This window comes from Piliocolobus tephrosceles, chromosome 16, assembly GCF_002776525.5.
Source record: "Piliocolobus tephrosceles isolate RC106 chromosome 16, ASM277652v3, whole genome shotgun sequence".
Taxonomy (NCBI): domain Eukaryota; kingdom Metazoa; phylum Chordata; class Mammalia; order Primates; family Cercopithecidae; genus Piliocolobus; species Piliocolobus tephrosceles.
This window is the reverse complement of record NC_045449.1, coordinates 29,353,996-29,367,831: the sequence shown is the minus strand read 5'-3', so window position 1 is coordinate 29,367,831 and position 13,836 is coordinate 29,353,996. Positions and strand designations below refer to the sequence as shown.

At 43.4% G+C, this 13,836-nt stretch overlaps 1 protein-coding gene across 6 annotated transcripts in view; it reads left to right on the top strand.

The window, feature by feature from the left end:
- RFFL (ring finger and FYVE like domain containing E3 ubiquitin protein ligase) overlaps nucleotides 1-13,836 on the top strand; it is an 82,076-nt gene that overhangs the window by 55,017 nt on the left and 13,223 nt on the right. For all 6 annotated transcript variants that reach the window (XM_023192872.1, XM_023192871.1, XM_023192866.1 and 3 more), the window contains exon 2: nucleotides 9,104-9,291. In XM_023192872.1, the coding sequence (XP_023048640.1) occupies nucleotides 9,109-9,291 (183 nt within the window). In that variant the 5' untranslated portion in view covers nucleotides 9,104-9,108. The remainder of the gene's footprint in view (nucleotides 1-9,103; nucleotides 9,292-13,836) is intronic.

The following is a 13,836-nucleotide window of genomic DNA, read 5'->3' as shown; positions in this document are numbered from 1 at the left end:
ACTTCCATTATGATAAAGAAGAGTTTTTAACACCTGGGAGATTCTGGAGCATACCTGTATGATGATAGGAAAGTTCCTGTAGAGATGGAAAGCAAAAGCTCAGAGGGGATAGGCCACAGGGTAGACAGATTGATTTTTTTTTTTTTTTTGAGACGGAGTCTCGCTCTATCGCCCAGGCTGGAGTGCAGTGGCCGGATCTCAGCTCACTGCAAGCTCCACCTCCCGGGTTTACGCCATTCTCCTGCCTCAGCCTCCCGAGTAGCTGGGACTACAGGCGCCCGCCACCTCGCCTGGCTAGTTTTTTGTATTTTTTAGTAGAGACAGGGTTTCACGGTGTTAGCCAGGATGGTCTCAATCTCCTGACCTCGTGATCCACCCGTCTCGGCCTCCCAAAGTGCTGGGATTACAGGCTTGAGCCACCGTGCCCAGCCGACAGATTGATTTTTTAAATTAAATCGGGACTACATTTCAAGAGGGTGGGCTTCAGGGTCTAAGTGACCAAGGTTCAAATCTTGGCTTTGCTATCCTCTAGCTGTGACCTTTAACAAGTTACTTTACTTCTCCGAACCCTTTTTTCTCACCTGAAAATGGGAAGCCTAATCTACCTTGCCAGAACTGTGAGGATCACATGCGATAACACTAGGTAAAAGTACCTATCTCGGTGCCTGGCAAATAGGCATTCTTCCAGCAGAGAGTAGCTACTTTCTTCTTTACTTCTCAAAATATGTAATTACTTATCAGTTATTTTAGAGAGACTTAGCCTAAGCCCTATTGATAGGCTTTTCACAGAATTTCCTTTCAAAACCATTGCAATTGTACTTTAATTGCTTTTTAATGATAATATACAAGATGAAGCTAAGCCCATTCTGTACTAATGATTCGTAATGAGGGATACTTTTCTTTATGCACTAACTACATAGATAGATGCTTTTAACCATTCCAGAAATATGTTAGTGACAGTAGATGTACCACCCTCAACAAACCGGACATGATTCTGTAAGGCTTGCTTTCCAGCCCTTTTCTGATTTGCCATGTCAGAAAAGCATTTCTTTAAGGTTTGGGGGCATTTTATTTAGGTATTTTAAAAGGATTTTTGTGAACTGTTATACAATGGGTGTACCATAAGTGTGTTGATTCCAAGATGTAGCTGTCTATGCTTTTGTGTAAAGTCTGTTGTTGCAGAACTACCTTGGTGCAGAGAGCAGTTAATTAAAATCAGAATAGATTGGGTGAGAACCTTGGGGATTTTTTTACTGCCTTAGTTTTTTGCTGGTTTTAGAGTTACATTGCAAACCAGCATGGCCCTTTTACTCCTCTCTCCCCTTCTTGGGAAGACTCATGACAACCACTGATCTGCTTTAAATTATTTGCCTTGGGCAGGTGAACAAGCGGAGAAGTGTTTTAAAATTACTTAGGAATCTAGGACTTCATAGGTTGAAATCACATTATCTACTCTCTTGCCTCTAACTATGACTGTACCAAGCCTACCTGGAATAGGTAATTTATTTTATTCTGTTATTAACACTGTAATTTTCCTGTTCAGCAGGGCTAAGTCTCCCAAGAAATACTAGCATACCTATCAAGCTGACAAAATCCTACATGCTAGCGAGCCATTCCTGCCTCATATCACAGGGTTCTTCCACAGGGAATGGTAAATGTTCTTACTACTGGCCCTACATCTCCCATTTTTCTTCCCTTTAGGGAAAGTGGAAGAGGAGACCCTAGTAGGCTTCAAGCAAGCCCTGTAGGACAGCAGTTAGACACTGTTTTCGAGGATTAAATTGCCAAGTCTGTCTTTTAAGAAGAGGGTGAGGGGAGTTTGGGAAGGAATGTTCAAGCCCTGAGTGAAGATCTGATCATTTTCTTTCAAGATCAGAAGGAGGTTTGTAGATAAGAGAGAAAAGTTTTTCAGTTTTCACCTTAGGGAGAATTCTTTCTACACCTCACAATTAGTTCCACTTTCAGTCCTTTAATAGCAATATCAAATGCCATGTATGTATATCTGTCTATTTAGGGATGAGGAATGAAAAATATATTCCCAAGAGAAAAGTATTTTAGCTTGTATAGCGTTGTTACAAACTCTTTCCTTCCACCCTCTGATATAACCCTGAATGTAGTTGTTATTTAGGGTTAGGGCTTTCCAGTTTGGCAGGAGAGTACTTCTAACTGACCACATTAGGACATGTTTTTTTTGTTTGTTTGTTTGTTTAAATACCTGTCAGAGTGGCCGGGTGTGGTAGCTTATGCCTGTAATTCCAGCACTTTGGGAGGCTGAGGCAGGCGTATCTCACCTGAGGTCAGGAGTTCAAGACCAGCCTGGCCAACATGGTGAAACCCCATCTCTACTAAAAATACAAAATTAACCAGGTGTAGTGATGCACACCTGTAGTCCCAACACTAGTCTGGGTGATAAGAGTGAAACTCTATCTCAAAAAAAAAAAAAAAAAAAAAAAAAATACATATATATATATAGAGAGAGAGAGAGAGAGAGAGTAAAAGCCTAGTCAGCTGACTTTGGCAAACCTGTTCTGTTAGACTGAGCAGGTCTAAGGTATGTTAGCATTGGAGAATCTTGCCACTACCTGCTCTTTCCTGTAATAACCCCCTTCCCCACATATGTATATTCCTAGCATAAGACTTCATTCTCCATCTAAACTTGGAGACTATGGGATAACAGAATGGCAACTTTTTTTTTTTTTTTGAGATGGAGTCTCGCTCTGTTGCCCAGGCTGGAGTACAGTGGTACAATCTTGGCTCACTGCAACATCCGCCTGTCAGGTTCAAGTGATTCTCCTGCCTCAGCCTCCTGAGTAGCTGGGACTACAGGCGCCACCACGCCCAGCTAATTTTTGTATTTTTAGTAGAGACGAGGTTTCACCATGTTAGCCAGGATTGGTCTTGCTCTCCTGACCTTGTGATTCGCCCACCTTGGCCTCACAAAGTGCTGGGATTACAGGCCTGAGCCACCGCGCCCAGCCAGCCTCCTTTTTAAAATTAGCCAAATACATGAATAGGCTGATAGCTCTTCTTTCAGAGATGTTCAGAAGAGGCACTTAAGGTTAGAACCAAAGTTAAGAGAGTAAAAATAGTGTGGAGGAAGATGGGTTCTCTTGACTCCAGCTAAAGAAGAGTTTTCTTCTGTCTTGTATCAAGATGTTCAAGTTGAGTTATATGCCTTTCAAGGCCCCAGATCCTCTCGGGACAAGGACCTAGTCGAAATCACTTTTGGTGTTTCCAGTACCCACAATATAGCTGGTGCTTCCTAAGTGCTTGTTAAAGTACATGGATTTTTGCCGGGCATGGTGGCTCACGCTTGTAATCTCAGCACTTTGGGAGGCCAAGGCAGGTGGATCACCTGAGGTCAGGAGTGCGAGATGAGGCTGGCCAACATGGCGAAACCCCATCTCTACTAAAAATACAAAAATTAGCTGGGTGTGGTTGCTCCCTGTTGTCCCAGCTACTCTGGGAGGCTGAGGCAGGAGAATTGCTTCAACATGGGAGGTGGCGGTTGCAGTGAGCCAAGATCACGCCATTGTACTCCAGCCTGGGTGACAGAGTGAGACTCTGTCTCAAGAAAAAAAAGAAAGAAAAAAAAAGCACATGGATTTAAACAATATGCAACTTTCTAGTTTTTCCTACTGATTGTGCCTTACCAGGTGGGTCTGTTTATTTTGTGCAAAGTCCTTGTAGGAAAAATTTACAACCTGTAGATTCCTTGTGTGGAACAAAAGTTTACTTTTTTCTTGTGGCTAAATCTATCTCCCCTTTCCTTTTTAATTTTTTTAATTTTTGAGACAGGAACTTGCCTAGACTGTGGTGCCTAGACTGGAGTGTGCTATGGCACAATCATAGCTCACTACATCCTCCTGGACTCAAGTGATCCTCTGTCCTCTCACATAGCTGGGACTACAGGTGTGTGCCACCATGCCCAGCTAATTTTTTTTATTATTTTTTACTTTTTTGAGACAGAATCTTGCTCTGTCGCCCAGGCTGCAGTGCAGTGACGTGATCTCGGCTCACTGCAAGCTCTGCTTCCTGGATTCACGCCATTCTCCTGCCTCAGCCTCCCGAGTAGTTAGGACTACAGGTGCCCGCCACCACACCCGGCTAATTTTTTGTATTTTTTTAGTAGAGACGGGGTTTCACTGTGTTAGCCAGGATGGTCTCTATCTCCTGACTTCATGATCCGCCCGCCTTGGCCTCCCAAAGTGCTGGGATTACAGATGTGAGCCACCACGGCCGGCCTATTATTATTGTTTTTTATAGAGATGGAGTCTCAGTGTCTTGCCCAGGTTGATCATGAATTCCTGGCCTCAAGCGATCCTCCTGTCTTGGCCTCCCAACATGCTGGGATTATAGATGTGAGCCACTGTGCCTGGCCCCTTTCCTGTTTATTTTGTACTTCCACTTTTCTATTGCTAATACTATAAACTTATACTTGGTTACACCTGCCTTCACCTCTGCCCCACTGTCTGGTGAATGAAGTGACTTTTATCCTGCCTGGGAATAGACCTACCCCCTAATCTGATCACATGATGACTTCTTTTTCCTATTTATTTATTTATTTTTGAGACGGAGTTTCGCTCAAAATGCCCAGGCTGAAGTGCGGTGGCTCACTGCAACTTCACCTCCCGGGTTCAAGTGATTCTCCTGTCTCAGCTTCCTGAGTAGCTTGGATTACAGGTGCATGCCACCATGCCTGGGTAATTTTGTATTTTTAGTGGAGACAGGATTTCACTATGCTGGCCAGGCTGGTCTCGAACTCCTGACCTCAGGTGATCTGCCCACCTCGGCCTCCCAAAGTGCTGGGATTATAGGCATGAGCCACCGTGCCCAGCCGGATCACTTCTTTTTCTACTCCAACCTTTACTCCTACTCCCATCATTTATTGCCAGCTTCACTTCCTCTACAGTCTCTTAATCTTTTGGGGACTCCTCAGCAGTTTGTGAATATGTCTACATTTATCCTGGTGACACCGGATCTTCTTTAGCAACTGCCTTCTCTCTTCCTTTCACTTTACAGTCAAGTTTCTTGAAATAATAATTTGTCCTTGGAATTGTGTGAATTCTTACTTCTCATTCACTTTCCAACCTATGATTATCAGCTTCTTTCTTCCTAAACTGCTTAGGCAGAGAACACACATGGACACTTTCCTAAACCTTAGTCCATTGGGCATTTTGCATTCTTCCTTGTATTCTGTTCTCTGAGACATTTGACAGTGTTGCTAATTTCTTCTTGAAACTAAAAACACTCTCCAGTTCCCCCGCTCTGAGCATTCTTTTTTCCTCTGTGCTGCTGTGGGCTTTCCCCTGCTTGCCCTGTAGATGTGGTTTTCCCGTGTCTTCTTCTCTTCTGACCCAGACCATCTAATCAGTCTCCGGCCCCACTCCGGCTTTACATACTTCGGGTGGGTCATGTGTTCCCAAACCTTTATCTTCAGCCCAAACATGTATTGTATTTAGCTCTGGCTAAATACAAAAATTAGCCTGGCATGGTAGCAGGCGCCTGTAATCCCAGCTACTCGGGAGGCTGAGGCAGGAGAATCACTTGAACCTGGGAGGCAGAGGTTACAGTGAGCTGAGATCACGCCTCTGCACTCCAGCCTGGGCGACAGAATGAGACTCCATCCCAAAAAAAGTTAGTGAATTGTCTACAACCTTGTCCTCTTTGCAGGGGACAAGCCCGGAAAGCCAGATGGTAATTGTTGTGAAATCTGTAGGTTTATTAGTTTTATTTTGTACCTTTGCCTTCCCAGAAAAATTGTAGTTAAAAGCATTGTTATAATACAGATAACAACAACTAATGTTTATATAGTGCTTTATAGCATATAGACTGTCCAGATGAGAAAAATGAAGTACAGAAAGTCTATTACTTGTTAGAGGTAGATAACACAGCCTTTAAGTAGTAGAGCAGGACTTAGGACTGAGGCCTTCTTATTCCAGATTCTATATTCTTTTTATTATTACACACTGTCTCAGATTTGTCTATCAACATGTGATTTAAAGAATTACAAAATTTGGTGGGGCATGGTGACTCACACCTGTAATGCCAGCACTTTGGGAGGCTGAGGCAGGTGGATCACTTAAGGTCAGGAGCTTGAGACCAGCCTGGGCAATATGACAAAACCCAGTCTCTACTAAAAATACAAAAATTGGCCAGGTACGGTGGCTCACAACTGTAATCCCAGCACTTTGGGAGGCTGAGTTGGGTGGATCATGATGTCAGGAGATCGAGACCATCCTGGCTAACACAGTGAAACCCCATCTCTACTAAAAGTACAAAAAATTAGCCAGGCATGGTGGCAGGCGCCTGTAGTCCCAGCTACTTGGGAGGCTGAGGCAGGAGAATGGTGTGAACCCGGGAGGTGGAGCTTGCAGTGAGCCGAGATTGCACCACTGCACTCAAGGCTGGGCGACAGAGCAAGATTCCATCTAAAAAAAAAAAAAAAAAAAAAAAAAAAATTAGCTGGGCTTGATGATACATGCGTGTAATCCCAGCTATTCAGGAAGCTAAAGCAGGAGAATCACTTGAACCTGGGAGGCGGCAGTTGCAGTGAGCTGAGATCATGCCACTCCACTCCAGCCTGGGTGACCAAGTGAGACCCCTGTCTCAAAAAAAAAAAAAAAAAAATTACAAAATATCTATTTCAGAGGGCTATTCCTCCTCTGTTATCTCCATTCTCTTGCCAACAAAGAGCTCATTTACTTTATCATACACACACGCTGTGAAGAGCTCTTTACTTCATTATTCCATGTGAACTGTTAATTGCAAGTAAAGGCCAGATTACTTGCAATTCTTCTTCTGGGAACTTAAGTTCCTCTTCTGGGAACTTAGAACCCTCAAACAGGTTATACCGAGTCAGAGAGAAATGTTCTTGATGTGCTGAAGACTGAATAAATGTGTGATTAGTTAAGACTTAGATATTGGATATGATTCATTCATTTGCTAGTTCTTGTTGAGCTACCTGTCTAACTGGGCACTGTTAGACTATCACAATCCCTGTTGTGGTGGGGGTCAGAGGCAAGTTGGGGAGACAGGTGTTAACCAGGGACCCCTGCAGGGGAGAGAATTATATCACAGGTTCAGTGGAGGCAGTGTTGGAAAGCTAAAAAGGACCTAGAGAAGTGAAGAGGTCCAAGGTTATGAGCTATTTGACCTAGGAAGTTACTTCCCCTTGCTGGTTCTCATTCTTTTTTCCGCTATAAAATGACCCAGGTTGAATCAGTTGGCTTCTTAGTTCCTTCCAGTTTGTGAAAGTGCCTTTGTTAAAACAATGAGTCAGGAGGCAGCAGAGCATTCTATTGTGTGAACTGATTATCGAATAATAACACTATATGTTTCGTTTATTATCTCTGTAATAAGCAAAGAGTTCAGGCTCAGTGTGTCTACATTGGCTGCTTTAGTCGACTGAGAAAAACACTCATATCTCACATCAATGCTTGGCATTTGAGTGGGCCCTCTTACAATTGTTGGGTTATTCTGACATTTTGAGGGATTCAATCCGGATCCTCTTTGTTTTCTGATCATAGAAATCATCACCCCTTTGTCCCCAGTACCTGCATTTGAATGTAAAATAGGAGTAATAAACCAACACTTTTTTTTTTTTTTTTTTTTTGAGACAGGGTCTCACTTTGTCACCCAGGCTGGAGTATAGTGGTGCAGTGGCACGATCTCAGCTCACTGCCACCTCCACCTCTCAGGCTTAAGTGATCCTCATATCTCAGCGTCCTGAGTTGCTGGATTACAGGTGTGTCCCACCACACCTGGCTAGTTTTTGTATTTTTTTGTAGAGATGGGATTTTGCCATGTTGGCCAGACTGGTCTTGAACTCCTGAGCTCGAGCAATCCTCCCACCTTGGCTTCCCAAAGTGCTGGGATTATGGGCGTGAGCCACCACACCTGGCCAACACTTCTTTTTTTTTTTGAGATGGAGTTTCACTCTTGTCACCCAGGCTGGGGTGCAGTGGTGTAATCTCCCGTCACTGCAACCTCCGCCTCCTGGGTTCAAGCCATTCTCCTCCCTCAGCCTTCTGAGTAACTGGGATTTCAGACATGTGCCACCACACCTGGCTAATTTTGTATTTTTAGTAGAGATGGGGTTTCTCCATGTTGGTCAGGCTGGTCTCAAACTCCTGACCTCAGGTTATCCGCTCGCCTCAGTCTCCCAAAGTGCTAGGATTAACAGGTGTGAGCCACCACACCTGGCTCCGACTTCTTAATAAACCTACAGAGGCTCTGATTCAGGAAGGAGGCAAATATTTGTTGAGCTTCTGCTACATGGACAACAGTGCTAGGGAACAGTACTGTACATAATGAAAAAATATTCCCTGCCCTTGGAGGAATTTATGGCTTAGTAATAGAAAATAAAGAGCAAGATATACCTGGGCAAGAAAGTATAATAGGTGCTGTGATAAAGTTTATCTAGGATTGGGGGTACAAATGTAAGAGTAGTTTTACTGGCTGGCAGGAGGGGAAATCAATGAATGGACAACATAGTATGGGGAAAAGGATGTTAGGTTTGGAGTCAGAAAACCTGGGTTTGTAGAATCTCAACTCTGTATATTAACTGTCTATATATTAGCTATATATTTGATTTCTTTGAGTCTGGGTTGCATCGTTTATATAAAGCAATTACCAATAGTCTTCCCCAGCCCAGCGCCATGGCTCACACCTTAATCCTAGCACTTTGGGAAGCCGAAGTGGGCCCATCACAACGTCAGGAGTTTGAGACCAGCCTGGCCAATGTGGTGAAACCCTGTCTCTATTAAAAATACAAAAAAGTTAGCCAAGCATGGTGGCGGGCACCTGTAATCCAAGCTATTCAGGAGGCTGAGGCTGGAGAATTGCTTGAACCCAGGAGGCGGAGGTTGTGGTGAGCCGAGATGACACCACTGTACTCCAGCCTGGGCAACAAGAGCGAAACTCCGTCTCGGGAGAAAAAAAAAAAAAAAAGAAATCTGTGATCCTTGAAAACACATCCACCCCTCTACCTTGGTGGCACGTGTGGATTGAGTATCACTGCTCACCTGTGCTCTCGGACATCAAAAGGACAGTAGAGGTGTATCTTAACTCTGACGTTTTCCCCTTTCCTCCCTTGCACCAGATTTTATGATGTGGGCAACCTGCTGCAACTGGTTCTGCCTGGATGGACAGCCTGAAGAGGTCCCACCACCCCAGGGAGCCAGGATGCAGGCCTATTCTAACCCTGGGTACAGCTCCTTCCCTTCCCCAACAGGCCTGGAACCAAGCTGCAAGTCCTGTGGGGCTCACTTTGCAAGCACAGCCAGGAAGGTGAGTGCTGACTTCTTGGCCTGCTCTGCCACTGCAGCCTATGGACCATGGGCAAGCGCTGCTGACCCCTCTGAGTGCCTGCAACCTTGCCTTTGTAATGCTGGTGACCCAGACTTGTCCCTTTCACAAAAATGTTTAAGAAGAACTAACCAAGTAAAAGCAAAAGCAAAGCATGTCAGCATAGATTTGGAGTCAGTAGACCTGAATTCAGTTATCAGCTTTGCTACTTACTAGCTATATGATTTAACCTCTCTTGAGATTTAGTTTCCCTGTTATAAAATGGGATGATTGTAGTCCTCATCTTTCAGTGTTGTGGGAATAAAGTGAGACAAGAAAGCCATGAAGGGTGCCTAGCACGATGCTTAGAATGTCGCAGGCACTTGATGTTATTTACTTCATTAGCCACCATCACAAAAGACCTGATTGCAGATTAACTTGTTCTTTTTATCAAAAACAGTGTTAAGGATGCCTCAGATACATTAGGACCACAACAAAGACTGGAGCTTATTTACTGTAGCAGATTTCATTTGAAATGCTTGGGAGCCATGCTTCCCAAATGAGTGAGCTGGAAGTAAAATTACTGGCTGGATTATGGTGTCTAGGTGTGCACCCTCCCTCTTCCAGAGACAGTGAGTTATCTGTGATCAAGCAGGACTAGGGCAGAAGGTAAACCCTCACCTGGATAAAGAACGCCTGCATTCTGCATTTTTCTGCAGAATGAGAGGTTTGCAGCCCAGAATAAGTGATAGATTATGATGTTAAAATGGTGATCATGCGAAATTTGAGAGGAAATCATACTTTTAAACCATCTGCTATGTGCAAAGGACTGTTTAAGGAATTTAAATTTTTTTTATTTCATTTAATCCACACAATAGCTATGATATACATTTTAGAATCTCCCAAATCCCATTTTACATATGAGAAACTAGGGCTTAGGGTTTAAAATTTAAGAAGAACATTGAATGTGTTAAATTCCTGACAAATAGCATGAGAGATATTAAAATACTCATTCTTTTCCCTTGACTTCAGTAGCACTCAAGATCACATAGTTATTAAATGACAGAGCCGGGATTCAAACCCAGGTCTTTGATTCCAAAGCCCCCTCCCAGAAGACGTTCGGCATGTCGAGTAGAAGATGACAGTTATAGGCCTGGGTGCCTAGAGAAGCAAGGCAATGATTAAAATAAGGTGCTTTTTTTCTTATTTATTGGAAAATGAATTACTGAATATCTACTGTGTATCAGGAATTGCTGGGCTAGGGAGGCAGAGATGAAGAAGGTCATTCCTGCTTAACAGGGAGCTTGCAGTCATGCAGGGAGGTGAGGACAGTGCGCACCATACAATGTGACAAAAGAAAAGTGTGTGTAACAAGAAGAGCTTCTGTGAGGGGAAGAAAAATTCCAGTTTGGATGGTAAAAGATGATTATTGGTACAATATTTTCTTGCTACAAAAGTTTGAATTAATTTTGTGCAATTTACAGTGAATTTTGTGAATATTAAGGGTGTTTTCATCTATGAGAATTTTTCATTTATAATTTCATGCTTAAGTGGATCAGCATTCTTATCTTAAGGGTTTGGCATTTAACAGCCAGGGGCTTTCAAAATGTCTTTTTCTAGAAGTGCTTGAATTGAAATGATTACATGGATCTTACTGTCTTTTTCTTTTCCTTTTTCTTCATTATGGTCAGTATTTTCTGATTGCTTGCTGGGTGCAAAGCACAGATAACATTCAGGACTTTATAGAGAGAACATAAGTAAGATGTGGCCCTTGCATTCCCTGAGTTTTCAGTCCTAAAGAGAAATGGCAGGCTGTAATTTTGCCACAAGCCAAATACCCCACCTCTTGGTAATACCTCTCTGTGGTTTAGCTGTGACTGACAGTTTTGGAGGGAGTCTGGCACCCAGCCTCTTTAGTTGGACCAGTTGGAGGAGGTGGTTATGCTTGGAGCCATGGAAGTGATATTCAGATCTCAGAGTGTTAAGAGAGGACTGGGTCTTAGGTGCTGGTAAGGGGAAAAGAAATTAAAGGTGACTGTTTTACCTTTTCTGGAGCATCTACCTTGTGCTAAGGTTTTATATACATTCTCTCATGTAATATTTCCCATATTCCAGGGAATAGGGGTGGGAGAGAGTAGGAGCAAGGGAAGGGCAGTTGGCAAACGGGAGCCAGCAGAGCCCTGCACACAGCATCCTTGAAGGATGGTGCCCACCTGAGGTGCCATGGCCAGTTCTGTGATGCTGGATATCTCAGTGCACTCTGGGCATTTCTGCAGGCATGTTGGTTGCCTCCACTAATTCATCTTTCGTGCTACCTGGTTACTCAGTTGTTTTGAACCATTTGGTAGAATTTATACATAAGCGTGTCCTTTGCTCATTCTGCCTGCATTTGTTGACAGCCCTTTTTTCCTTTCCTCTTGTTCTCTCCTTCCACTGCAAACTGGGGTTTTAGCCTCAAGCTCTATCCTGTTCCTGTAGGGTGTGTTTCAGATGCCAGCTTATTTCAGAGTCCCCTTTGAGCCAGTGGGTGCATAGAAGCTAGGTTGCTGTCTGCATTCTGATCTTGCATCCAACGAGCCACACACATTTGAAGAAAGAATAGACAGTTGTTTGGATCTGGCCGATTGAGCAATGCAGGCTTTATAATTGTGTCAAGCTAGGTCTTGTCAAACTGCATTGACTTAAGTAATATTCCATGTCAGGCCCACAGGTTTATGACATTGAAGCCTGTTTGTTTCAGTCTCAGTCATCCTAAGCACACTTCATTTCCCAATAGAAAAGCTTTAGATGTGAATGAACCCCAAATACCTGAAAACATCCATTTTCTGCCTGCGTGGCTACTGGTGCCAACACTGTTACACTGCTAGTGCAGCCATGCATCCTTTTAAGTCTGTCTCTGAATAGTGTATTGTTTGGTTATAACTGTGTGGAGAATTAGGGAGCTTGATATATGTCCCTTTGCAATGCTTTCTAAGTCTTAATAGCCAAAACTGGGTGGTAAATATTATTTTCTTTTCCTTTTACTATATGAATGATACTTAGACAAAACTTATATAACTATCTTAACTATGCAGACATTTACTTCAGTCCAGAGTGTCTGTGATCTTGACTATGAGAATCTTGTCTCTTAAGCATTCTTTTTTAGCTTAAACAGCTTTCTATATTTTGAAAAGATGGACCAGAAATATTTAAGTTACTACTTAAGTCAACACAGGATGAAAAGTTTTTAACTTCTTTAAAGGTTAAAGGATTAGTGAGGGTGCCCTTGAGGCCAATCCCAGTGTGCTCAGGAATTACCTCTCTTTTTGGGGGCGTGACATGCTCTTGGCCAGAACAGAGCTCAGCCAGATGTCACTGTGCTTGCTCAGCCTGTGGGGTGAGAGGCTGAGGATTGCTTCCTGTGGGCTGAGTAAGCCTTCGTGTGTTGTCAGTGACTGCCAGAGTAGCTGCTGCCAGGCAGTACCAGCTTGCCCATCAGGCGCCCGTTGCCTAACTGAGACACTCTGTGCTTTCAGTAACGAGAGTACCCTGATGTCCAGATGGTCTCCCGTCGCTGTCTAAATATTTGTCTTGGATATGGTCGTAAGCACCACTGGGTTCCCAGCACTCTGAGTGGACCTTCCTGGAGTGGGGAGCCTGTGTCGATGGGGCAGTGAGTGAGGAATTTGGAGATGGGAAACCAGGCCCTTGACTCAGAACTGCTCCATGCTTGAATGGAACTGAGCTCTGCAGCATGGCCTGGTGGGAAGAATGTGATCATGAGCATTAGTCTCTGACAGACCTTGAGTGTGAATCTCAGCTCTCCTGTTTACTGCCTGACCTTGAATACAGTAGTTGATCTCCCTAAGCCTCGGTTGCTTTGTCTGTGGATCAGGGAAGAACACTAATACCTACTTTGCAGCGTTGCTTTGAGGATTAAATGACAAGCTAACATATAGAAGCACCTTAGTAAATTAATATTAATTGTAACCACCACCACCACCATAACCTTCATGCAGAAATAATTATAGTTTAGGATTTGAATCCTGGCTCTCACCGTTAGCTAATATTTCCTAGCTATAATAAAACAGCTAACACTTGTTGAGGACTCATTTTGTGTTAGATATGCTAAATGGATTCTCTCTTAATCTTCACAACCACCCCATGAGGTAGATACTGTTATCAACCCCATTTCACAGATGTGGAAACTGAGCACCAGAGAGGCTAAATTACACACCCAAGGTGCCAGAAATAAGGGAGGGAGGCTTAATAAAAATGCAGAACTTTTTGATTCTAAAGCTGGTAGTCTTGATTAATACCTCAGGTGCTTCATGAATAAATAAAGTAAGCCTCAAATTAAATAATAAACATGAAGTGTCCTGTACATGGATATACACAATACACACTGGAGGTCTGCCACCCCTGAGTGGCTTTTAATCTAAAATCTGAAAGTGGCTTGCACCCTTAGTTATGTGAGAGAGCTTAGTAAAAGTAAGGGTGATCCTGCTGAAGGAGATTAGTTATGTGAGAGAGCTTAGTAAAAGTAAGGGTGATCCTGCTGAAGGAGAT